Here is a 26,378-nt window from a genome sequence, read left to right on the forward strand (position 1 = left end):
TTATTCGAATTCATTAAAATTGAAGTAAAACCTCTGAATAAAATATAAACAGATTAGGCACACAAAAATAGTGTTTTTTACTTTTAGTCAGTAAAGTTTCAGTTTTTAATTTTGAAATTTATGTAAATTTCAGGTAGAATCTCGACATGAATAAGGGCAGGCAAAAAAGATTTTCATGTGATGTGTGCGGAAAGACCTACGCCAATAAGGCAAAAGTTAAATTTCACATCAAAAACTACCATAAGCAGGCGGCGACCAGAACATTATGTGGTATTTGTAATGGGCGGTTCGCAACACCAGCTTCTCTTAAAAGACACGTTGAACGTGTACATACACGGAAAAGGGAACTTATGTGCACGATTGAAGGATGCAATAGTTCATTCTACACAAAGAAAGACTTTAGGTTTATCTTCTGTTCGTCTGTCTGTCTGTCCGTCCATCCGTCAACAAAACTTTCATTAAAGTAAGTCTTAAGCATTTAGCTGTTGAGGGCATCGTTACTTGAACTTAGCTTTACCCTGTTGTTGTTTTTTGTTGTTGTTTTTTTTCCTTTCATATTTAATGAAATTATGAAAATAATTGTATACATGAATATTTCCTCAATATTAATTTGTTGATCAGTTACATATTACCGGTAACACCATATTATCACATATTGAATGATAGTGTTGGCTCCATCACATATTCGAGGGCTCATTCACATTGCCGATGGCGCCAGCACCTTGTCGATGGCTCGATCACAATAATAAAAATGTGATTATTTGGTTTTCAACTAAGTTCTGTAATTTATTTTTTGTGTTGGTCCAAAGAGGAGGTTGGGACAAAGCTATATACACGATTAAGTGGGCCAGCATCTACTTTACGATAGGGAAATAACTCAAAATGTGTCTCTTCGTAAAAGAAAACCCACGAGGTTATATTTGGTAAAAGTTCTAGCAACGTCATTTCAGGGTATTTCTTATCGAAACTGCATCCAACATGATGAGAAAAATGTTCTACGTGGCATGACATTCTTCGATTTTTGAAAAACAAGCATGATCTTTTTAAATTGATATTTTTACTAAAATGTCTTACCTTTTTCAGTCTTGTTTACATCGAGGGCTCTTCAACGGAAGTGTCGATGGCTCTCATTTAAACAGATCACCAAAATGTGAAGGAGCCACCGTTAAGTAGGCGTGTATATACATATAATAATTATATGTAACATTATAATATATAATTATTATATGTATATATTCTTAGTAGATACTTACTGAAAATGTAAGGACTAAATGGAAAGATTTCTAGGAACCAGGGTTCCATCTGGAGCAATTTTAGTTTGTGCCACAAAATTCGCCAGCAGAAAATTTGCTCCAAAGTTGGAGCCAATAATTCTGCAAGGGAAAGATGCCTATCTTTGTTAAAGGTCTGTGGACAAGAAAAGGCATGTTTGTCTGTTTTAAATTTCGATACATAGATTACAATAAACACAATAAAACGGTGTTTTAATATAGACGGTACTTACCGCCGCGATTTTTAACTGACGACGTAGGAATATCCCTTCCTAATTTGAGCCACGTAACGACAAAACCAACATAATGGGTTTGCGACCAGCATGGATCCAGACCAGCCTGCGCATCTGACCAGGATCCATGCTGTTCGCTATCAGTTTCTCTACTTGCTATAGGGTTTGTAAGCGAACAGAATGGATACTGGTCAGATTGTGCGGATGCGCAGGCTGGTCTGAATCCATGCTGGTCGCAAACCCATTATGTTGGTTTAGTCGTGACACGGCTCAATTTTTGTTAACCTTCATGTCAGTCGTGTGTAAAAACGGTGTAACATTATATGTTATTATTATATGTATATATTTTTAGTAGAAACTTAATTAACATGTAAGGACTAAATAGAAGGTAATCTAGGAACAATGGTTTTAGTTTGTGCCACCAAATTCGCCATCAGAAAAAGATGGAGCCAATGGCTCCAAAGTTGGAGTCAATAATTCTGATAGGGAGACATGCCTTTCTAGCAGTTATATATCATTGTGATTACAAACACATATAATATTTATTTTTTATTACAGTAGTTTATTATGTAAAATAGACATATTAATATGTGGATTTCAAATTCCATTTAAATAAATACACATGACAATATTATAAATGTAATCAAAAACATAATTTTAAGTCAGCAATGAGGTTGGGCGGTCCTGTTTTGCCTATAGCAGTTCTTATCTCTTAAGCAGTAAAGATATGGTTATAAATAAAAAAAAACAATCAATAATCACACATAACATATAAATTATTACTGATAAGACTGATACCTGACACATGTTTTCCGTATGCACGATGCTAAGGGAAGATCATTTTTAGCCAAAATATTGGTCCAGACCGGACCGTCCAAGACGGTTTTGTACGTTGGCGCAAGAAAAATTCGCCAATTCAAGATTTTATGCGAAATTTGTATGAAAAATCAGACTGCAATTTATTGAAAAACTATGATTTATATATATATATATATATATATATATATATATATATATATATATATATATATATATATATATATATATATATATATATATATATATATATATACAAAAAATTTTAACAAGTCTGGAAAAAAGTCACATATAAATAAACAAAAAACACAGTCCATGAGTTAACTTATTTAATTATTTGCCAACCGGTTTTTCTCTTATGATCATCAGGGCAAATGTGACGTTCGTCGCATAGTAACGACGACGTTTTTGTGTACACATGTGTACGCATAATCTAAAAATAGTAACGTCATTATATAGTATTTTAGTTTTGATTAAAAACATCAATAAAATAGCGTTCTCTAGATAACCTAGCTGAAACGTTTTTACTGTGAAATTTATAAAATGGGAAAATACAAAATTTCGGGTCTTTTTTAGAGCATTTATCTAAATGCTCACTTAAAAGGTAATTGTCTGGTTGATGGGTCTCTTATCTGCTGAGCATGAACAGTTTTTCTGTTTCTGAGTTTGTCACCTGTTTGGCCTATGTAAAATTCTTTGCAGCCGTTGCAAACTAAAACATATAAAACATTTTCAACAGTACAGTCCATATTTTCTTTTATATGAAATATTTTATCCTGAAGTTTTAAAGAATATCCTTCTATTAAATAATCACAGCTATGTTCGTTGCATTTTTTAACACAGGGCATTATATTGTTTTCTTTAAATTCTGAACTTATTAAAATGCTTTTTAAATTTGGTAATTGTATATATATAAACGGTTTTCCGAAAATCGTACCGCGGTACGAGATTTATTTTTATCGGTAAACCGCGTTACACCCTTATTCTGAAGCATCGATAACTCGTCGTGAATGAACATTTTAAAACATTTCGAACGGGTATTTAATTCAATCAATAATGTTTTATAAAATCAAAAATATTAAATAAATATAAATACAAACATTTTCTAATATCCTCCCTCCGAAATCTAAGATAACTGCATATAAAGCCCTGTGGTCAAATACTAGTAATAATTGACAGTTGAACTTGCAATGTCCGGTTAAAATTGTATTTAATATAGATATAAACTTCATTCTACTCGTATTTGAGTGGTCATCCACTTCTGGCAAAATCGCAATCGCAACTATCGGCCCTTTACGTCAGTCTTCGGATAAGGACCTCGAACACAATAGTATGAATACACAGAACGGATGCGGTAATTCGGTCTAACCTACGCTAAGAAACTATAAACATGCAAACAAATAGTTATTTAATGCTGCGAGTTGTTGACAAGTTTATTTCCAATAAATTTAGTAAAAGTCCACCTAAAATAAGTGAATTCATAGGTACAAAAGCAAACAATACATTATTTATATATTTATTATTATGGTTGTAGAAACCGAAAGTATAAAAAATCAACCTGTTGACATTTAGTCGGACTTGTTTAAAATTGAACATCAGTTGGCATACTTAAATTACAAATTGTTGTCTGACATATTTTCAAGCATAAGAGTACAGGGACAGACATTAGATGTCAAATATATACATTCGTTTGACATTATCTCTGTTTCTGTCTACATCTGAAACCACGTGGTAGAACTACTTTTAATCCGTATTGTTTCCGAGGTTATTATAGATAATAGCCGAGGCTGTTCCGAATGGCAAAATCGCCGAAAACGGCCTTGCCTTTCTAGCATAGTTGTGTACAGGACTGTTAGCGAGTGTATTCATTTTTGTTTTTTGTTTTTTTTGTTTTGTTTTTGAATGCGTGGGGGGGGGGGGGGGGTGGAGTACAACGCATTAAAATAGTCTAGGCCATATGACGACTTTTTAGCTTGAAGGGTGGAGAAAGAATTCAGGTGCACCTTTGCAAAATTGTTCCAAGCACAAATAGGCATCTGAGTACAATCACCGACGTTTCGTGAGCTTTTTTTTATAGAATCGAATGTCATGATCGAAACACTCTTATTTCTGAAAATTACATCAAATTCTCAAATTCAACTGTACTTTGGTCATTATTTATGTTATTAAACATTTAAATATTTTATAAGAAACTTGTTTAAAATTTAATGATTTTTCGGGGGAAATGATATGGTTTAGTTGTACCTCAAATAAGATCAAAGTGCTGAAGGCACTGAAAAAGACTGACAGGAATGCTAAGCTAAACAAGGGACTTTAGGTAACACACTTTCACTCCAGTTTCACAAGTGAATGACTTCTTTCTGTCAGTATATTTACGCCTTGATATACCGTATACTTATGCTTCATTGAGATTTCTGCTTTTGAAAATAATCTAAAGAGTACAATAAACTTACTTTTAAGAGTAAATAACTTAATAAGAAGCATAGTGACCCCCGATATTTCTTTCATAAATTTGCTTTTTATGTATTATATAAAACTTGTAATACTGATATTAACAGACATAACTATGTATAGAATGGCTATTTTATGTATTTTGATACATTAAATATGTTTTAACAATGAAATATTGTATATATTCATCATATTAAAATGAGACTGTTATAAAGAATAAGATAAATATATTCTGTATTATAACCGAGGTGATACGATTGGCCATTTTACATGTATAATGTATAAAAGTTACAAATAAAGAATATATCGAGATATTGTTTGTACATTGTATTTGTATACATTTGTGTCATTCATCCTAAATTACTAAAAATAATTCAGATAACCTGCGTTAGCAACGTATTTGATGGTTATTTAATCAATGTAAAGAAGAAAATAGATTGTGTATAATGTTATGTTGTATGAAGTTATTCAATATTGGACACGTAATCGTTTATGTATCCAATACTGTAGTTATATGATAAAGAAGCGTTCCGTTTTGTTATAATGGTACGGTAAGACACAAATAGAGAATTTTTTTATAGTTACATGTATTTTTGTGCACATAATGACTAATAAGTCTATCAGCCTCTGCTACCAGAATATTCTGATGTTTACACACTACTTGTACAAGATAGATCATCTACCCACCCCACCACTAACAAAATCTGAATAATTATTATTGATTCCGTGCGAATATATATAGTGAGAAAATATTGTACCTTTTTGCAAATTATAGGGATAAAATCTTAAAATGAAACATAGACTCTGACATCATATTTATTCTACAGACAATTATCAAGTATATAAATATATAAAATAAAGATAGACCTAACATTTAAATAAATTATAAATAAATATTATATTCGGAACGTTACATGCTTCACAGAAATCTTATATTAACCATTGAGATTTCAACGTTAAAAACCACAGCATAACCAAGGTCTTTGAAGAATTTGGCTCCTCCTAGATTTCGTTCCCTGCTAAATGATCTAAAACCGTAATCGTAAAGTTTTCTGAATACCCTTAACTGTCTTATCTTTTCGTATCTCATTTCCTTGTCAAAATGAAATTCGACGAGAAGTTGGCGGACATTTGCAAGCGTTCCTGACGTCATCATTTCTTCAAAGGCAGACCACTCTGATCCTTCTACGTCAACTTTTAATAAATCAAGCGTCCTCTGTAAGATATGATGTACAAGATGGTTATTCAAAGTCTTCAAAAAAGTTGTCGTAAAATTCAAATTCAGAATAACCACCGGAGCATTTACGGGACAATCTTTGTTTACATTTTGATACTATATAATGACAAAGTATTACACAATTAAAGCTACTTTCTTCCGGCAATACTCATGCTCTTAAACCATTACTCTAACATTATAAAATTCATGTTTGCTCTTTCTAAAAAAAAGTATTTACTCGTTTCTTAATGTTCGTGAAGTTAGCCAGACAGCCGGAGCAGCCGGAACAGCCGGAACAAAACTTTGTCTCGTCTGGCTGTTCCGGCTACTCCGGCTAGCCGGAATCCGTTTCCGGCTGAATCGGCTAGCCAGAGAATAGACAGTAAAACCTGTGCAATAGACAATTGGTAAATTTCATAATGTAGTTTCAAATTATTTATCACCTCGATCTCTGGCTATTCCGGCTGGCCAGAATAACCAAAATAAAGGCAATTAAAGATGAAAAAATAATCCATGAACAATTTTTTGAATATTTGTGTCGTGCAAAGTATGACCACGGGCCCGCTGGCAAAGGTTCGCCGTCGGGAATGCTGTAGCATTTTGCCGACGTTGAGCCGAAAATCGAACTATACATGGTCATTTCAACTCATATCTGGCCATTTCCGGCTAACCCCTGTCAGGCTCAGCCTCAATTGCACAGAACCCCATATGGTGGGGTGGTTAGGGAGTATAACCGTGTCCGCTGACAAAGGTGTGTCCGTCGGGAATACTTTGGTATTTTGCCGACGTTGAGCCGAAAATCGTACTTTACATGGTAATTTCAACTCATATATGGCCGTTTCCGCCTGACCCCTTTGAGGCCCGGCCTCAATTGCACAGAACGCCATAGGGAGTTTAACCGTGTGTCCGCTGGCAAAGGTGTGTCGGTCGGGACTACTTGGTATTTTGCCGACGTTGAGCCGAAAATCGTACTATACATGGTCATTTCAACTCATATCTGGCCATTTCCGGCTGACCCCTGTGAGGCCCGGTCTCAATTGCACAGAACCACAGATGGTGGGAAGGTTAGAGAATTTAACCGTGTGACCGCTGGCAAAGGTGTGTCCGTCGGAAATGCTGTAGCATTTTGCCGACATTGAGCCGAAGATCGTGCTATAAATGGTCATTTCAACTCATATCTCGCCTATTTCGGCTGACCCCTGTGAGGTCCAGCCTCAGTTTCGCAGAATCTCATATATTTGGATGGTTAGGGGGACCGTGTGTTCGCTGGTTTATTTGTGTCTGCCAAAAATACTCTGGTATTTTGCTACGTTTAGCCAAATATCAAAATATAAATGATCATTTTAGCTCATATTTTAACATTTTCCTTAAATGTCCCCTGTGATACCCAGAACAAATTCCACAGAATGCGGGGTTTTTATAGGGCTTACTGTGTGTTCGCGGGTATAGGTGTGTCCGTCAGGATGACTCTGGTATTTTGCCGACTTTGAGTCAAAAATCGTACAATACATGGTCATTTCAGCTCATATCTTGCCATTTCCGGCTGACCCCATTTCCTTATGATCCCAAGGTTCAGTTCAACAGAAACCCATAAACTTTTATTCTTAGGTACGAAAGACCAGTGGGGACATTTCAACTACATGAATTTCCGATTATATCTTCGTGAATTCACGAATTCAACTTTGTGAGTTAACGTTTTCAACATACGGAAATCACGGAAAATACGATTTAAACTTCAGGAATTCACAACTTCAACTTCGTGAATTCACGATTTCAACTGCACGAGTTCATGATTTTAAATGCATGCTATCCTTAAAATAACAAAGAGTTATTTCTGATGATAGTTTTTTAATGTTTTTCTGCGGATGTAGAGTGTAGGTAAAGTGAATTAACGGTTTCAACTTTAGATGAATCCTACATTTCTTTTTAGATAGTGGTATGTTTTAAGTCATTTACATGAAAGAAGTATGTGGCCAAATAACTATCAGCACAGTCAATGCCCCAATTATTTTTATACAATTATATAGCATGCTCAACTTACTTATTGTGGTAAATCATATTTTCTGTTATTCACTATCAAGACATCCAACTGAAACTGTATATGGTAAATGTCTGTAAATTCAAAGGCTTGTTATTTATTAGATTCTGGAGAGGGCGGGGTGTTGACATTTAACAGTCAGTATATGTTTAGGTAAAGAATATCAGTGATAATGAGTCTTGCTGTAAGATGAAGTTACAAACTTTTAAAATGAAATCAAATACATGCACGATGTTATTCTGTATATTTTCAGCTGATCTTGTTAACCTTCTCTGTTAAGCTTTTTTTCCTATAATTAATTGCTAATTTTCATTTTTTAATATGATCAATAAAAATCATTACAGGCATATATTAAACGTGTACTTTGTTATTTGTGTAATTTTTCAATAACTATTTTTCAGTTATTTGTTACAATTTCGTCGAAGTGAAGAGCACCATGAAAAAACTAAAAAGGAAAAATCAAGAATACAAAATCGATTTTTTTCAGAATTAAGAAGAATTCAAACGATGTTATAAAGAGGACAGAAAGGGGGTGGGGTGGAGATAAACTAAGGTAAAAACCCTTAATTAAGACAAACATCGTGACTGAACCAAAGTGGTCGTAATTCAGGGTTGGTCTTAATTGTGGATATTCTAAGCATTGCTTGAATACTTTAGGAACATGACTTTATAACCTACAAATACAATATTAAAGTATGTTATAATATTTAATCTGATAAGAGCTAAACAAATTTCTGAAGAAAAGCTAATACTTTATACCACCATCGGGACTGGACCAAAGTGGTCTTAATTGCGGGGTGGTCTTAATTGTGAATATTCTTATCATTTCTTACATACTAGACAATGGTCTATTTTAGTCATTTGTTTGAACAAAACATATGTATCTTAACCTGCAAATAAATTAAAAAGTTTATAATGTTACATCTGATGAGAAGAAAACATATTTCTGAAGAAACTAAATATCAAATTCTATTTAGCCTGATTTCAATAATAATTATTATATGATGTACAAAATTCATTCATCAAATAAAAAAATAAATTCTTCGAAAAATCGATATGCTTCAAGCAACATTAAACCACTTTTAAATCTACTTTCTCATCTTATTTCATAGAAGAAGAAGAAGAAGAAGAATGATTTTATTTTCAACTTGTACACAACATATGGTACATCGTTGTACAATATACATTTACAAAATACATGGCATATGGTCACTATGATTGACAATGTTAACATTCTGTATTAGCAATCAATAATGTTTAAGTAAAGTTTATATCTATTAGAGACTAAATAAGTATGTGTATGTTCTTAAGACATTACCTTAGAAAATATGTACTTAAGTATTCATCTTAGAAAAAGAAAAGTCAAATTTGAAAATTAACTTAAGTAAAGTGAACAAATACTTTCTATCAATTGAACAATCATACAAGTTAGAATAAAATTAACACCTGTTCTAGAAGTTTTTCTTTTAAACTGATTACATCAAATATTATTTTTGGCAGTAAAGAAAAACAATTTATAAAAAGTACTATTGGAGAACGAACGGAATATCATATAGTCCTTGATAATATGGACATGTCCTCAGCATCTGTTTTTCAATCAAAAGTTATACATGATTAAGTAAAGTAAACATTGTGCATGTGTATGCCATAAAAATATTACTTTTGGTGTTTATTGAGAAAAAGACAACAATCTATAGGAAATTACTATTGTAGCATCGACCACAGATATATTGTCGGATCAGGCCGTGACAAAAAAAAAAAAAAAAAAAAAAAAAAAAAAAACACAACGATTTATAGTTGATATTGCTTATCACTTTAGAAACGTATATATTCAAACTTTAAAATAAAACTGCATTATTACTGTATTGTATAAAGCAGCTCTGTGCGAATACGACTCGCTTGGTAAATATATTTCGCCAGGTTTCTGGTGATAACTTTATTTTTAGCAGATACTAATAGTATGAATTTGTGCATATTTTGGCGCCTGTAAAAATATTGTTTAATGTATTTATGACGCAAGGTTTCATAGGCTTTGCAAATTATAGTGAAGTGGTATTCATCCTCAATTTCTTGAGAATCACAAAGCTGACAAACTCGCTCGGACCGTTCTATGCGATTTCGACCGTGCCTACCAGTTTCAATGCGCGGCCTATGTGCCGATATGCGTATTCTTGTCAAAGACTGACGTAAATACTTAGAGTTTATTACATTAAGATAGTCACTCGTGACGAACTCATCTTTTAGGTATACATATAAAGTGTTCAGAACATTATTTGCTTGCAAATCAGCTCGCCAGCTCTGTACGTAACAGTCAAATAGCCGTTGTCTAAATAAAGGTAAAAAGAGTTTGGCATCTACGTTATCTTGATTTTCCCAAACGTCAGAAAACCCATACTGATCGAGTAATATCTTAACTCTACCGGCCCAACTTACTGTATTACTATTTAGGCATCTTTTCAACGATTCGTCATATACACGTTTAATTATAATGTTATCTGTCGTTAGAATTTGTAACCAATACTTAATAATCTGATAATATCTTGTAATATGCAGCGGATACCGCGCTAGTTCCCCATATACGGCTGCATTACTAGTACTTTGTTTGACTCCCAAGATTGACTTGCAAAACCTCAAGTGCACGCGTTCTATTTCCTTTGTTTTCGAGAAACCCCAAATCGGACAGGCATAGTTTAAGATCGCACCGACAAATGCATCAAAAAATTTCATAGTTAACGATGGGTTTAATTCATATTTATTGATATTGTTTAAAAGTATGTTTGAAGCTTTAATCGCCTTTCCAATAACGTACTGATTATGCAAAGCGAATGAACCGGTATAATTAAACACGACCCCCAAGTAATTAAAATCATTTACTACTTCAAGAGGTTGGTTGTTATAATACCAGCGCTCTTCTTGCTTAACAGGACCCCTTTTACGGAACACTACGACTTTGGCTTTTATTTGTTTGGGTCGTCAGACCAAACAAATAATGGTAGCGAAATTTCAGAGCCTTATGCTGTTAATTGCAAATGCCTTAAGTAGTCCACTTTTTTGCAGCAGTTACTTCCCTTTATATGTACACTAACGCCGAAAAATTCAAGGGAGATCAATGCGTAAAGATTGTCAAATGACAGGCGCATTAATTTTCAAGCAAAGTAGTTCCCGAATGGTCGAAAATTTCTAATATTGTTTCATTCTTTATAGATATACATGCTTACAGTAAGCTCCATGATTATTTACATCTGTGTTTAGCGTCGAAATAATAAGTTACAAACCCTAATTTAGAATAATATGGTTGACTTCACACATACATGTACAACTTCACCGTGGCCGAGCGTTTGCACGCTCGCTTATGAATTGAGAGGTATCAAGTTCAAATCCCAGTTGAGGCAACTATTTTTTTTTTAAGTCAAATAATCATTAAATTGACTATCAGTCTTGCAATTAGTCTTATAGCCAATTTACTACAGTTAAAACACTGGAAAGCATTGGTGGCACTATACAAATCAAATTGGTTTATAATCTCACAACCTTCACCTTTCTGACATTCTGAGACCCAAACAAATTCAGCGCCTTCTGTGCTTTGATTTCTATATTAACTTGAAGTCCCCAGTAATTGCAATAATCATATAATTTGTTTAAACTAGTCTGTAAGTCCTGAACAGAATTACCAATTAAAACCATATCGTCTGCAAACATTAGTAATATTACACAAATATCAGACATTGTTAAACCAGACTTGTTCGAATCTTGCAAAAATAGTTCTAAATCCTCTAGAAATAACGCGAACAAGGCAGGAGAATTATTAAGACCTTGTCTTAGACCGATTGATATTTCGAAGAAGTCTGAGTACTTATTACAATTTTTAACGCATGATTTTACTACAGCATACATTGCCCTAAACGTTTGTAGAATTTTGCCATCGATGCCCATATTGAAAAGTTTGAACCACAGTGCATTGCGGTAGGCGGAGTCGAAGGCTTTCTGCAGATCAATGAATGCGCAGTGCAGTCTCAACTTTTGTGATAAAACGTGTTCTATTAAGTTATGTAATACAAAGGCCGCATCAACCGTACTCCTACCCTTTCTAAAACCAAACTGAGCGTCTGAAATAAAATTTTTTTTTTTCGAACCATTTTTCAATTCTACCTGTCAGTATACTTGTATATAATTTTCCCAAATTGCTTAATAAAGTGATCCCACGATAATTATTTGGCAAATTTTTATCCCCCTTTTTAAAGATAGGCACTATAAATCCTTGAGACCAGGATTCTGGGAATTGTCCAGAATTGAACACTTTGTTGAATAAATCAGTAATATGGCTACCAAGTATATCAATTGTTTCTATTAAAATTCGTTAATTAAGTGATCACTAGGACACGATGATTTGTTGCGCTTAAGACTTTTTACTGCTGTAATAACCTCTTGTAACGATATAGGGCCATTAAGTTCACTGAATGTTGAATCATTCACATTAAAATCAGAAGTTTCGTTGAAAGTTTCAACATTATCAATGGAAGTTGTCCTAATATCACTAAATAATTCAGAGAAATATGTCTTAAACTCATCCGGCGATATATTACCATTTGAATTATTATATTTTGCCTTAAAATGTTTCCAGAAGTCACGAGACTTTTTATTTTTTAGATCGGTCAATTCCCTTGATTTCTTTATTTTATGTGCACGTTTCTTTTTGCGTGAAATATATTTGAAACGCTTCCTTGCGTCGCACAACTGCGCTCTATTATAATCAGACTTGCAGTTATTAAATAAAATTAGCGTATTTTTATATTCAGTTTTAAGCATTAAACATTCATCATCGAACCATGGAGAACTATTATCACGCGGCTTGTTCCTAATATTTGAATTACCCTTATATTCTTTTTTAAATAATGAATCCGCCGCGTCAAAAATAGCTCGCGAGAACTGCGTTACTGCTGAATCTACGTCAAGAGTGTCATCAAAAACAGTATTATTGAAAATATTTAAATTTCCAATAATATTGCTTCTAAATGATGCCTTTTTATCAGCTTCCCATTTATAGTAAATATGTGATTCGGAAGAATGTACATCTGTATCTGTACGACATAGCTCAATTCCAGTTATATTAAACGACAACGCTGCGTGGTCGCTAAATGTGTTGAAAGGAAATATTTCAAAAGAATTAAGTGCGTGAAACTCTTTCAACAAAAGATAGTCGATTGTACTGCTTGAATTACGGTTAAAAAATGTAAAGGAGTCCGTGTTTATATAACGCCCGTTGAGTTTAACATCAGTAGTGGGTTTAAAAAAGATTAAAATAAGGGTTTTGGGACTGAATCTGGTGGTTTTTAAAGTGGATAAGCAGGGTGGTCTTTATTATAAATCATGTAACCATTGACATAAAGAACAGAAAATACCGTTCTTTTATTAAATGGTCTAATAGCGGAATGGTCTTAATTCCGGGATGGTCTTAAGAACAGAGAGTCTACTGTATGAAGTAGACTTTGCTTCGGATAGCACGGCAGTTTGAACAGGGACAATATAAATATGAAAATATTCTAGAGAGTTGCCTGGTTTCATCAAACATTGTTCTATTTGATTCATCGTTAATGTATGGGCATGATGAATGCTCTATTCAACCATGAACAACCGCGTAATGCTCAGCTTTGATGTATCTAATTGACAGAGTCGTCTCCCTTTAAATATTATCACCATTTGTAATTCAGTTTTAATTTAGTTTTAGAGTATTAGTTTCGAACTGGCCAGGGTCAAATTTACAAATAAAAATCACATTTGACATTATATCAGAAAGTTAAGCTTCTAAATATCGAAATGTGATATATTTCAAGTTTCGGTGCTTAGAATCGCGTTTCAAATGATTGGAAAAAAAACGCGGTAAAACTCATCATAATAATATTATTTCCAATATGTCGTTACCTCCTGTTTAAGGAAATTTCTATTTAATCAAGGTCAAATTTTCACAATTAAACAAAAATGATAAAAGGAAGAAACATAACAGTAATGAAAAAATATTAGTATATAAAGAGGCAGGATACCCGAGTATTCCCGACGGACACACCTATACCCGCGGACACCCGGTCAGACCCCCTAACCATCCCACCATATGCGGTTCTGCGGAATTGAGTCTGGTCCCCACAGGGGCCAGCCGGAATTGGCCAGATATGACCTGTATAGTACGATTTTCGGCTCACCGTCGGCAAAATACCAGAGTATTCCCGACGGACACACCTATACCCGCGGACACCCGGTCAGACCCCCTAACCATCCCACCATATGCGGTTCTGCGGAATTGAGTCTGGTCCCCACAGGGGCCAGCCGGAATTGGCCAGATATGACCTGTATAGTACGATTTTCGGCTCACCGTCGGCAAAATACCAGAGTATTCCCGACGGACACACCTATACCCGCGGACACCCGGTCAGACCCCCTAACCATCCCACCATATGCGGTTCTGCGGAATTGAGTCTGGTCCCCACAGGGGCCAGCCGGAATTGGCCAGATATGACCTGTATAGTACGATTTTCGGCTCACCGTCGGCAAAATACCAGAGTATTCCCGACGGACACACCTATACCCGCGGACACCCGGTCAGACCCCCTAACCATCCCACCATATGCGGTTCTGCGGAATTGAGTCTGGTCCCCACAGGGGCCAGCCGGAATTGGCCAGATATGACCTGTATAGTACGATTTTCGGCTCACCGTCGGCAAAATACCAGAGTATTCCCGACGGACACACCTATACCCGCGGACACCCGGTCAGACCCCCTAACCATCCCACCATATGCGGTTCTGCGGAATTGAGTCTGGTCCCCACAGGGGCCAGCCGGAATTGGCCAGATATGACCTGTATAGTACGATTTTCGGCTCACCGTCGGCAAAATACCAGAGTATTCCCGACGGACACACCTATACCCGCGGACACCCGGTCAGACCCCCTAACCATCCCACCATATGCGGTTCTGCGGAATTGAGTCTGGTCCCCACAGGGGCCAGCCGGAATTGGCCAGATATGACCTGTATAGTACGATTTTCGGCTCACCGTCGGCAAAATACCAGAGTATTCCCGACGGACACACCTATACCCGCGGACACCCGGTCAGACCCCCTAACCATCCCACCATATGCGGTTCTGCGGAATTGAGTCTGGTCCCCACAGGGGCCAGCCGGAATTGGCCAGATATGACCTGTATAGTACGATTTTCGGCTCACCGTCGGCAAAATACCAGAGTATTCCCGACGGACACACCTATACCCGCGGACACCCGGTCAGACCCCCTAACCATCCCACCATATGCGGTTCTGCGGAATTGAGTCTGGTCCCCACAGGGGCCAGCCGGAATTGGCCAGATATGACCTGTATAGTACGATTTTCGGCTCACCGTCGGCAAAATACCAGAGTATTCCCGACGGACACACCTATACCCGCGGACACCCGGTCAGACCCCCTAACCATCCCACCATATGCGGTTCTGCGGAATTGAGTCTGGTCCCCACAGGGGCCAGCCGGAATTGGCCAGATATGACCTGTATAGTACGATTTTCGGCTCACCGTCGGCAAAATACCAGAGTATTCCCGACGGACACACCTATACCCGCGGACACCCGGTCAGACCCCCTAACCATCCCACCATATGCGGTTCTGCGGAATTGAGTCTGGTCCCCACAGGGGCCAGCCGGAATTGGCCAGATATGACCTGTATAGTACGATTTTCGGCTCACCGTCGGCAAAATACCAGAGTATTCCCGACGGACACACCTATACCCGCGGACACCCGGTCAGACCCCCTAACCATCCCACCATATGCGGTTCTGCGGAATTGAGTCTGGTCCCCACAGGGGCCAGCCGGAATTGGCCAGATATGACCTGTATAGTACGATTTTCGGCTCACCGTCGGCAAAATACCAGAGTATTCCCGACGGACACACCTATACCCGCGGACACCCGGTCAGACCCCCTAACCATCCCACCATATGCGGTTCTGCGGAATTGAGTCTGGTCCCCACAGGGGCCAGCCGGAATTGGCCAGATATGACCTGTATAGTACGATTTTCGGCTCACCGTCGGCAAAATACCAGAGTATTCCCGACGGACACACCTATACCCGCGGACACCCGGTCAGACCCCCTAACCATCCCACCATATGCGGTTCTGCGGAATTGAGTCTGGTCCCCACAGGGGCCAGCCGGAATTGGCCAGATATGACCTGTATAGTACGATTTTCGGCTCACCGTCGGCAAAATACCAGAGTATTCCCGACGGACACACCTATACCCGCGGACACCCGGTCAGACCCCCTAACCATCCCACCATATGCGGTTCTGCGGAATTGAGTCTGGTCCCCACAGGGGCCAGCCGGAATTGGCCAGATATGACCTGTATAGTACGATTTTCGGCTCACCGTCGGCAAAATACCAGAGTATTCCCGACGGACACACCTATACCCGCGGACACCCGGTCAGACCCCCTAACCATCCCACCATATGCGGTTCTGCGGAATTGAGTCTGGTCCCCACAGGGGCCAGCCGGAATTGGCCAGATATGACCTGTATAGTACGATTTTCGGCTCACCGTCGGCAAAATACCAAGGTATTCCCGACGGACACACCTATACCCGCGGACACCCGGTCAGACCCCCTAACCATCCCACCATATGCGGTTCTGCGGAATTGAGTCTGGTCCCCACAGGGGCCAGCCGGAATTGGCCAGATATGACCTGTATAGTACGATTTTCGGCTCACCGTCGGCAAAATACCAGAGTATTCCCGACGGACACACCTATACCCGCGGACACCCGGTCAGACCCCCTAACCATCCCACCATATGCGGTTCTGCGGAATTGAGTCTGGTCCCCACAGGGGCCAGCCGGAATTGGCCAGATATGACCTGTATAGTACGATTTTCGGCTCACCGTCGGCAAAATACCAGAGTATTCCCGACGGACACACCTATACCCGCGGACACCCGGTCAGACCCCCTAACCATCCCACCATATGCGGTTCTGCGGAATTGAGTCTGGTCCCCACAGGGGCCAGCCGGAATTGGCCAGATATGACCTGTATAGTACGATTTTCGGCTCACCGTCGGCAAAATACCAGAGTATTCCCGACGGACACACCTATACCCGCGGACACCCGGTCAGACCCCCTAACCATCCCACCATATGCGGTTCTGCGGAATTGAGTCTGGTCCCCACAGGGGCCAGCCGGAATTGGCCAGATATGACCTGTATAGTACGATTTTCGGCTCACCGTCGGCAAAATACCAGAGTATTCCCGACGGACACACCTATACCCGCGGACACCCGGTCAGACCCCCTAACCATCCCACCATATGCGGTTCTGCGGAATTGAGTCTGGTCCCCACAGGGGCCAGCCGGAATTGGCCAGATATGACCTGTATAGTACGATTTTCGGCTCACCGTCGGCAAAATACCAGAGTATTCCCGACGGACACACCTATACCCGCGGACACCCGGTCAGACCCCCTAACCATCCCACCATATGCGGTTCTGCGGAATTGAGTCTGGTCCCCACAGGGGCCAGCCGGAATTGGCCAGATATGACCTGTATAGTACGATTTTCGGCTCACCGTCGGCAAAATACCAGAGTATTCCCGACGGACACACCTATACCCGCGGACACCCGGTCAGACCCCCTAACCATCCCACCATATGCGGTTCTGCGGAATTGAGTCTGGTCCCCACAGGGGCCAGCCGGAATTGGCCAGATATGACCTGTATAGTACGATTTTCGGCTCACCGTCGGCAAAATACCAGAGTATTCCCGACGGACACACCTATACCCGCGGACACCCGGTCAGACCCCCTAACCATCCCACCATATGCGGTTCTGCGGAATTGAGTCTGGTCCCCCAGGGGCCAGCCGGAATTGGCCAGATATGACCTGTATAGTACGATTTTCGGCTCACCGTCGGCAAAATACCAGAGTATTCCCGACGGACACACCTATACCCGCGGACACCCGGTCAGACCCCCTAACCATCCCACCATATGCGGTTCTGCGGAATTGAGTCTGGTCCCCACAGGGGCCAGCCGGAATTGGCCAGATATGACCTGTATAGTACGATTTTCGGCTCACCGTCGGCAAAATACCAGAGTATTCCCGACGGACACACCTATACCCGCGGACACCCGGTCAGACCCCCTAACCATCCCACCATATGCGGTTCTGCGGAATTGAGTCTGGTCCCCACAGGGGCCAGCCGGAATTGGCCAGATATGACCTGTATAGTACGATTTTCGGCTCACCGTCGGCAAAATACCAGAGTATTCCCGACGGACACACCTATACCCGCGGACACCCGGTCAGACCCCCTAACCATCCCACCATATGCGGTTCTGCGGAATTGAGTCTGGTCCCCACAGGGGCCAGCCGGAATTGGCCAGATATGACCTGTATAGTACGATTTTCGGCTCACCGTCGGCAAAATACCAGAGTATTCCCGACGGACACACCTATACCCGCGGACACCCGGTCAGACCCCCTAACCATCCCACCATATGCGGTTCTGCGGAATTGAGTCTGGTCCCCACAGGGGCCAGCCGGAATTGGCCAGATATGACCTGTATAGTACGATTTTCGGCTCACCGTCGGCAAAATACCAGAGTATTCCCGACGGACACACCTATACCCGCGGACACCCGGTCAGACCCCCTAACCATCCCACCATATGCGGTTCTGCGGAATTGAGTCTGGTCCCCACAGGGGCCAGCCGGAATTGGCCAGATATGACCTGTATAGTACGATTTTCGGCTCACCGTCGGCAAAATACCAGAGTATTCCCGACGGACACACCTATACCCGCGGACACCCGGTCAGACCCCCTAACCATCCCACCATATGCGGTTCTGCGGAATTGAGTCTGGTCCCCACAGGGGCCAGCCGGAATTGGCCAGATATGACCTGTATAGTACGATTTTCGGCTCACCGTCGGCAAAATACCAGAGTATTCCCGACGGACACACCTATACCCGCGGACACCCGGTCAGACCCCCTAACCATCCCACCATATGCGGTTCTGCGGAATTGAGTCTGGTCCCCACAGGGGCCAGCCGGAATTGGCCAGATATGACCTGTATAGTACGATTTTCGGCTCACCGTCGGCAAAATACCAGAGTATTCCCGACGGACACACCTATACCCGCGGACACCCGGTCAGACCCCCTAACCATCCCACCATATGCGGTTCTGCGGAATTGAGTCTGGTCCCCACAGGGGCCAGCCGGAATTGGCCAGATATGACCTGTATAGTACGATTTTCGGCTCACCGTCGGCAAAATACCAGAGTATTCCCGACGGACACACCTATACCCGCGGACACCCGGTCAGACCCCCTAACCATCCCACCATATGCGGTTCTGCGGAATTGAGTCTGGTCCCCACAGGGGCCAGCCGGAATTGGCCAGATATGACCTGTATAGTACGATTTTCGGCTCACCGTCGGCAAAATACCAGAGTATTCCCGACGGACACACCTATACCCGCGGACACCCGGTCAGACCCCCTAACCATCCCACCATATGCGGTTCTGCGGAATTGAGTCTGGTCCCCACAGGGGCCAGCCGGAATTGGCCAGATATGACCTGTATAGTACGATTTTCGGCTCACCGTCGGCAAAATACCAGAGTATTCCCGACGGACACACCTATACCCGCGGACACCCGGTCAGACCCCCTAACCATCCCACCATATGCTGTTCTACGGCCCCACAGGGGCCAGCCTGAATCAGCCAGATATGAGCTGTATAGTACGATTTTCGGCTCACCGTCGGCAAAATACCAGAGTATTCCCGACGGACACACCTATACCCGCGGACACCCGGTCAGACCCCCTAACCATCCCACCATATGCGGTTCTGCGGAATTGAGTCTGGTCCCCACAGGGGCCAGCCGGAATTGGCCAGATATGACCTGTATAGTACGATTTTCGGCTCACCGTCGGCAAAATACCAGAGTATTCCCGACGGACACACCTATACCCGCGGACACCCGGACACACCATGGAAGAATGGAAGACGCTCATTTTTTAGGAATATATCTGATTTTTTTCATCTGAAGTACACTTGATATCGGTTATTCTGGCTAGCCTGAAGAACCAGATATCGATGTGATTAGGAATTTGAAAATACATCATGAAATAAATGAATGGTCTTTTGCACAGGTTTTACTGTATCATTTCTGGCTAGCCTGTTCAGCCAGAACCGGATTCCGGCTAGCCGGAGTAGCCGGAACAACCGGATTAAACGAAAATATGTTCCGGCTGCTCCGGCTGTTCCGGCTGTCTGGCTAACTTCACGCACATCGTTTCTTAGGCATATTGTTCCTTTAAAAATAAGTACATTTTAGCGCTAATTAAGATATTTTATGGTGTAATCAGCAGAAAAATAAAGAAAACCACTACAAGCTAAAAATACAATTGGTAGGAATGAAAATTTAGCCTATAGATTTCGTTAAAATCATTAAAAACTTTAAAACTTTTTACCGTAGAGTGTCCATATTCTTGTAGAATTGTTCCAAGTGTGAACAGGTTTTTCTCCGGCATATTAACACCTTCCAATCCTTTCTCATAGAACTTGCAACCACGTGGAATTCTCATATCTTTTTTATCCAATGACTCCATCCTATAGATATAAAACCATAAAATACAGCAGGGAATCGTTAATATACATATACTAAGTAATAGAAACAACCGTTTGTACAGGGTCATATAACCTTTAAAAATCTTTATAACAAATAATATAGCTGAAATTTTAGGCAAAATACAGTCAAGCATATATCTAAATAACCCTATATGTATAAATTAATTAAAAAAGATAATAAAAAAATTAACTTACGTTGGGTCAAAGGTTAAAACTTCACACCCAAATTGTTTGATTACTTTATCCTCAAAGTCAAACTGGTTGTTTGAACTGAAAAATAAAAATAAAATTCTAAAAAAGTAACAATAATTATAATTATATGACTTTACTTTTATAATATATAAATCCATGTACAATGTTAACATGGAGAGAGATATCCAACTTTGTTTAAACTTCGTGTCAATAAATCTTCTGTTCAATTATTTGATATTTAGATTGATGGCCCCAAACACATTTAATTGTTAATGATTGTGACTGTTAGACAGATCTCATCTATGTGAACAAAAATATATTTACGATATATATGGCCAAAGAAAAGTTATGAAAATATTGGGTAAACAAAGTGTGTAGAAGAACGAAATTCTGCTCACTCTTTCTTGACTTCGATTTTTATTGTTTTTCCGTCTAATGCAGCATGTATGTACTTCTTTTCATCCTTCCATCTTCTAGAAAATGTAAATCGAACCGGATGTACTTGTATTTTAAATTTATTTGAAAATAAAATTTTGATATTTTTAAAATGCCTTTCTTTTATATCATATGAGTGGTAAAATTGCTTAAAGTGTACTTGTAAATATTGTATAGAGCAGACAACTTCCGGTGATGAAAGTTGAATGAAAGTTTGATTACTTCTTTCTGAGAACTTATTCAAAGCAAAATTTTATTTATCAGGACACTGTTATTCCCCTGGTTGGAATAAATCACAAAAGCATTAGGCCTTATTTAACTGCAAAAATTTTTATTCACATTTATTTTTATTCAGTATATAAGGACTTCTGCAAAAGATGCAAATCGAATGAATTATGTATGCAAATTGTATTATTTATTATTTGTAATTTTCTTTTAAGTTCACTGAAAAGTATAACATTTTCTGTCTAAAAAAGTAACTGATAAATGTTTGATGCTCTAAGCATTGTCTAGGAATTGCCAAAAAATCATCAAGAATGTGCATTTTGTTACCAGTTCGATTTACATGTTTCGCAGAAGCGGAAGTGATATTGAGGTTTCTACACACATCAAGATAAATATGCAAATGAAAGTACAACGATGCAACCGCAAGGCTGATATTTGCATATGTAGACCAATATCTTGGAAACGGTCTCTTTGTATAATACATGTATTTGGTTTACATACTGTTTTCCAGTATTCGAAAATTTCGAATATGTGCAATTATCGAAATTCACTTTGTCACTTCATAAAACAGTTCTAGATTTTATCTTGGAAGACGTTCAAGCTAAAAATTACGAATTCACAGATTTAAGTCCATGAATGACCACAGCAGGAAAAAACTTTTTTCTCTCACTTTTTGTCAATTCGTCAAAATAAAATAATCATTGGATCTATGGCGCTGTAAATTTGTTGAAAAATTTAACAGTTTTTGGTTTCCGTCTTATTTAAACGGTATGGAGTGACATCATGTAAAATTGTAACAATCGGAAAGATGTTTTTTTAAAAGGAAAGAAAAATGTTGATGTTTTACCCGAACGAATAAACGAGGCACGGTGATCTCGGGCGGATAATTTCGTCAACGCATACTTCCTTACCCCCGTCAGTTATTACCCCTGTCCTCTTGTGATTCCTGCACATAATTTGGAACGAGTTGATGTACCTAGTGTATAAAGAATACATATCATACCTGAACATGAATATTAAGAACTAAATTAACTTTATATATGTGTGAAGTCGGCGGCCTAGCTGCGTAAAAGTGTCGACCGAGCGGTCTAAACCTTTTGTCCTGTACTATAAGAAGGACTGAAACGTCTCTTTACGGAGTTCTTAAGACATTTCTTGTTATTTAAAAGATCTATAAGCAGAAAAATCACTATGAAAGAATCAAAGAAACTCGTTTTGAGAGAAAAGATTATTAGTATTTAATATACTGCTACAAGTAATAGGTTCAATTTCTGAATGTTGGGTAATGTATTTGCTATGCCATAAATTCTGAACAGCCATTCCGACTCTTAAAAGAACTCCTCTGAGGTCCAAAAGCTTATAAATAGCATAAAAAATCAATTTGTTATATTAATCAGTTGGGGGAATGCATGCAAATGATAATTTAGAAATACACACAGAAATAAATTGAACATCATAGTTTTGTGCTATTCATTGCCCGATTTGAGTGAAAAGCGTTGTAACGCTTTTCAATTTTGGGTCAATTTTCACAATAAGAATAATTATTCTGGAAAAGTGTAGTGAGTGAATGATCAGAAATTTTGCACACAAGGTTTTGAACATTAATTCAGAAAAAATAGTTCCTGTTCCGTCATGTCAAAAACATCAGTGAAGTCCTTTAAGATATTTCAATGTTGAAATACCAAAGTGAGCTACCGACATAAATAGACCCTGTCCCTGGTCAGACTGTCCTGAAATGCAGGCCAAATGCTTGGCTGTATACTAGGTACAAGGTTGACCCTTTTGTTACGAACAGGTTAATGGTGAAAGGCATGTTGAACATCGATCACCAGTTAATAGTTTCTTCAAAAATGATTACATTTGTTATTTTTATAATTAAGTCTGGTATATTTGTTCTGTCTTTTAAATAAACTTATCAAAAACCTACTTTGTGAAAATGTCCACAAGCTGGCTATCCGATAACCGCTCAAGTTGTTGGTCGTCTGGTATCAAAAACTGATCACTGTATGGTCCAACTGTTATGACGTCACCGGTGCCAACTCTCATGGACACAAGGCTAAGTGTATACACTGTAAAGCAAAATAGAGTAAAATCAGCTTAAACAGGAATGTTAACATGGCAAACACATTCAACTATTTTGCTGATATTTTGGTTTATTTTATCTTTACTAGGTACAATATGTGCAGCCATGTCAATGTCTCATTTAGCTATGTTTGGATAGCATTTACAGCAAACCTAGACTTTTAATGAATGATATATTATTATTCGACAACAGAACGTGTAAATATATGCATAGTAATAATAGGAATCATTATTTATGCTATGACAATTAATGTGCACCTTTCCAACTTTGGTAGCTGTTTTGATTATATAAGTAATTATATGCCAAAATGTCATTACGTTGATGTATATCCGCCCGTTTGGAGATAAAAAGAAGAAATAAAGAAAAACATCAAGAATGAAATCGAGTCGCATCTGGCAGGCACGCGGACGAGCTTAGTCCATTTTATTCCGGGACATATCTTCTATATGCATGAAGTGATTCTTCTATTACTTTATACAAATGTTTTCCACCATGACGCAGTTTTTCAAGCATGTATCAAGTCTCTAGTACAAATATCAAGGTCTCACATTATGTGCAATGTTTTTAGTATAGCTCGTATAACATTACTCGGGTATAACTCGTCACAAATATTCACTTATTATATTCAGATCCCTGAGACCAAGGTCAAGTTCATATGTAGAGGTCATATGTCGGATAAAAATATGAAAATGAGTGTACGGACAAGGAAGATGCCTTGAATTGAGACATTATATTACAAATGTTCACAATCATGAGACTAAGTGTTACCAGCATAATCCAAGTCTAAACTAGTGTATGGAGTCAAGGACACTAGAAACAATATCTCCAGACTTTTTCATGTGCATATCTCCTGTATGCATGGATGCATTTTTTCATTACTTAAAGAATTGCTCGGAATCATGAGGCGTACTGTCGCGCACATTAACCAGGGCTTTTATGAATCCGGCTAAATGTATCTATGTCAAACGTTAAGGTCATATTAAGAAATCAAAGGTTAACTTGTCGGCAGCAAAACTCCTACATGTATTTGGTTATTTCATTATATGCTTGAAAAATTCAGGTCCCTGTCAGAAGGTCATATGCAAAGCTCACAGATCAGCAAAAAATCGAAAGATAGGGATACTAATGTAAATGTTCACCACAACTGGACTGAAAAAAGACGGGCGTTTTTTGTATGTCAATGGTATATACTTGTTGGTGTATAGTAGTTAATATGCAAACAATTGTAAATACTCACAAATACACATGAATATCAAGATGACAAAGGCTTGGAAGATACTCGTGGAGAAACATTTCCTTATACTGCAAGTTGAAAAACTTCGTTCTATTTTGTACATTATCTGGCAGTTTGTCTGAAAATATATCAGTTATATGGATATTTAAATTCTTCAATTCGTTTTAATTTCGCTGCGAAAATTAATGTTTCATTTCCTTTAATAAAAGGTGTACATTTTAACGTAAATTTTTACTTTCTTCAAAAACAGTTTTACTTTCTTAAACATAACTTTCGTGAACATCACTTTCAATTTTTAAACAACGATTTCACCCCTTAAATATCAATTTCTCTAACGTTAGTTTCGCTAAACCTTATTTATAATGTGTCATTATAAAAATACCAAAAATGATCATAAACAACAACAACAATAACAACAACTACAACAACAACAAGGAAGTAAGTGATACAAAAAAAAAATCAAATACATGTATTGCGTTCAGGTAAGTATATGTAATCTATTCTTTATATTTAAGATTCAATATATTTCGGCTTACATAAACCTGTGAATAGAAAGAATAGAACTTAAGTCGATAAACTCATATTACAAAGTTATAAATGTACAAATAATGTACAAATTATATTTAGAATAATAATAAATCGCTGTAAAAGAACAGTTGTAAGATTGAAAGTAAGATAAACGTGATTACACACTTCACAAGTACTGGGAAAGTCCAAGAATTTTTTTTATCATATTCTATTAAAACAGAATATAAAGAACTTTTATTACTAGACTTATACAAATGTACATTGTCTTGTTAACATGCATAAATACAACGCAATCACATAACATATGTAAGACGAGTGTTTATAATAAATAAAAAGCTTACAATAAAAAACGCACAAATTTACTAAGAGGATAACTACAATTGAGAGTTCAAAACTGTATATTAATAAGTTCTTCAAATCATCGATAACACGTCGTAAACGAACATTTCAAAATATTGAGGACCGTTGAAGAGAAAGTACTCAATTGGAGTGTTAAATGTAAACATATAAAATTATATAAAATCAAAATTATTTAATTAGTAAAATACAAACCTCATCTGATATCCACCCTCCGAAGTGTAAAATAAAAATAACTGTATATGAAGCCCTGAGGTCAAACGTCACATACTTGTAATGATTGACAGTTAAACTTGCAATGTCCGGTTACCTACATATCAGTAATACGGGTAGATATGTATATTCTAACTCATTACAGTGTTTTATCAATTATAGATGTTTATATTACATCTGAAACATTCATCTTAAATGTATTTTGATTTAAATGAAGGCAAAAACAAAACACTTTTTTGCATTATCGTTTCGAAAGTTACATGATAATAATAATAATAATAAGAATAATAATAATAATAATAATAATAAAAAATGATAATAATAATAATAAAAATAATAATAATATAATAATAATAATAATAATAATAATAATAATAATAATAATAATAATAATAATAATTTATTTCATTCACAGTAATGAAC

At 38.1% G+C, this 26,378-nt stretch overlaps 1 protein-coding gene across 2 annotated transcripts; it reads right to left on the minus strand.

The window, feature by feature from the left end:
* Positions 1-5,553: 5,553 nt before the first annotated feature.
* LOC132758665 (probable methyltransferase-like protein 24) lies at positions 5,554-26,032 on the minus strand. 2 transcript variants are annotated; one of them, XM_060750353.1, is made up of 8 exons: positions 25,938-26,032; positions 24,861-24,975; positions 23,468-23,609; positions 22,388-22,516; positions 21,279-21,353; positions 20,884-20,958; positions 20,532-20,670; positions 5,554-5,987 (listed from the first exon to the last, which is right to left on the minus strand). In XM_060750353.1, exons 2-8 carry the CDS (start codon positions 24,958-24,960, stop codon positions 5,691-5,693), a joined length of 957 nt encoding a protein of 318 aa, XP_060606336.1. In that variant the 5' UTR covers positions 24,961-24,975; positions 25,938-26,032; the 3' UTR covers positions 5,554-5,690. The 2 variants fall into 2 exon arrangements, with proteins under 2 accessions (XP_060606336.1, XP_060606337.1); XM_060750354.1 differs by lacking the exon at positions 21,279-21,353.
* Between the last annotated feature and the right edge of the window lie 346 nt (positions 26,033-26,378).

The sequence above is a fragment of the Ruditapes philippinarum genome, unplaced genomic scaffold, assembly GCF_026571515.1.
Source record: "Ruditapes philippinarum isolate M1 unplaced genomic scaffold, ASM2657151v2 ctg1726_1_1_1_1, whole genome shotgun sequence".
NCBI lineage: Eukaryota > Metazoa > Mollusca > Bivalvia > Venerida > Veneridae > Ruditapes > Ruditapes philippinarum.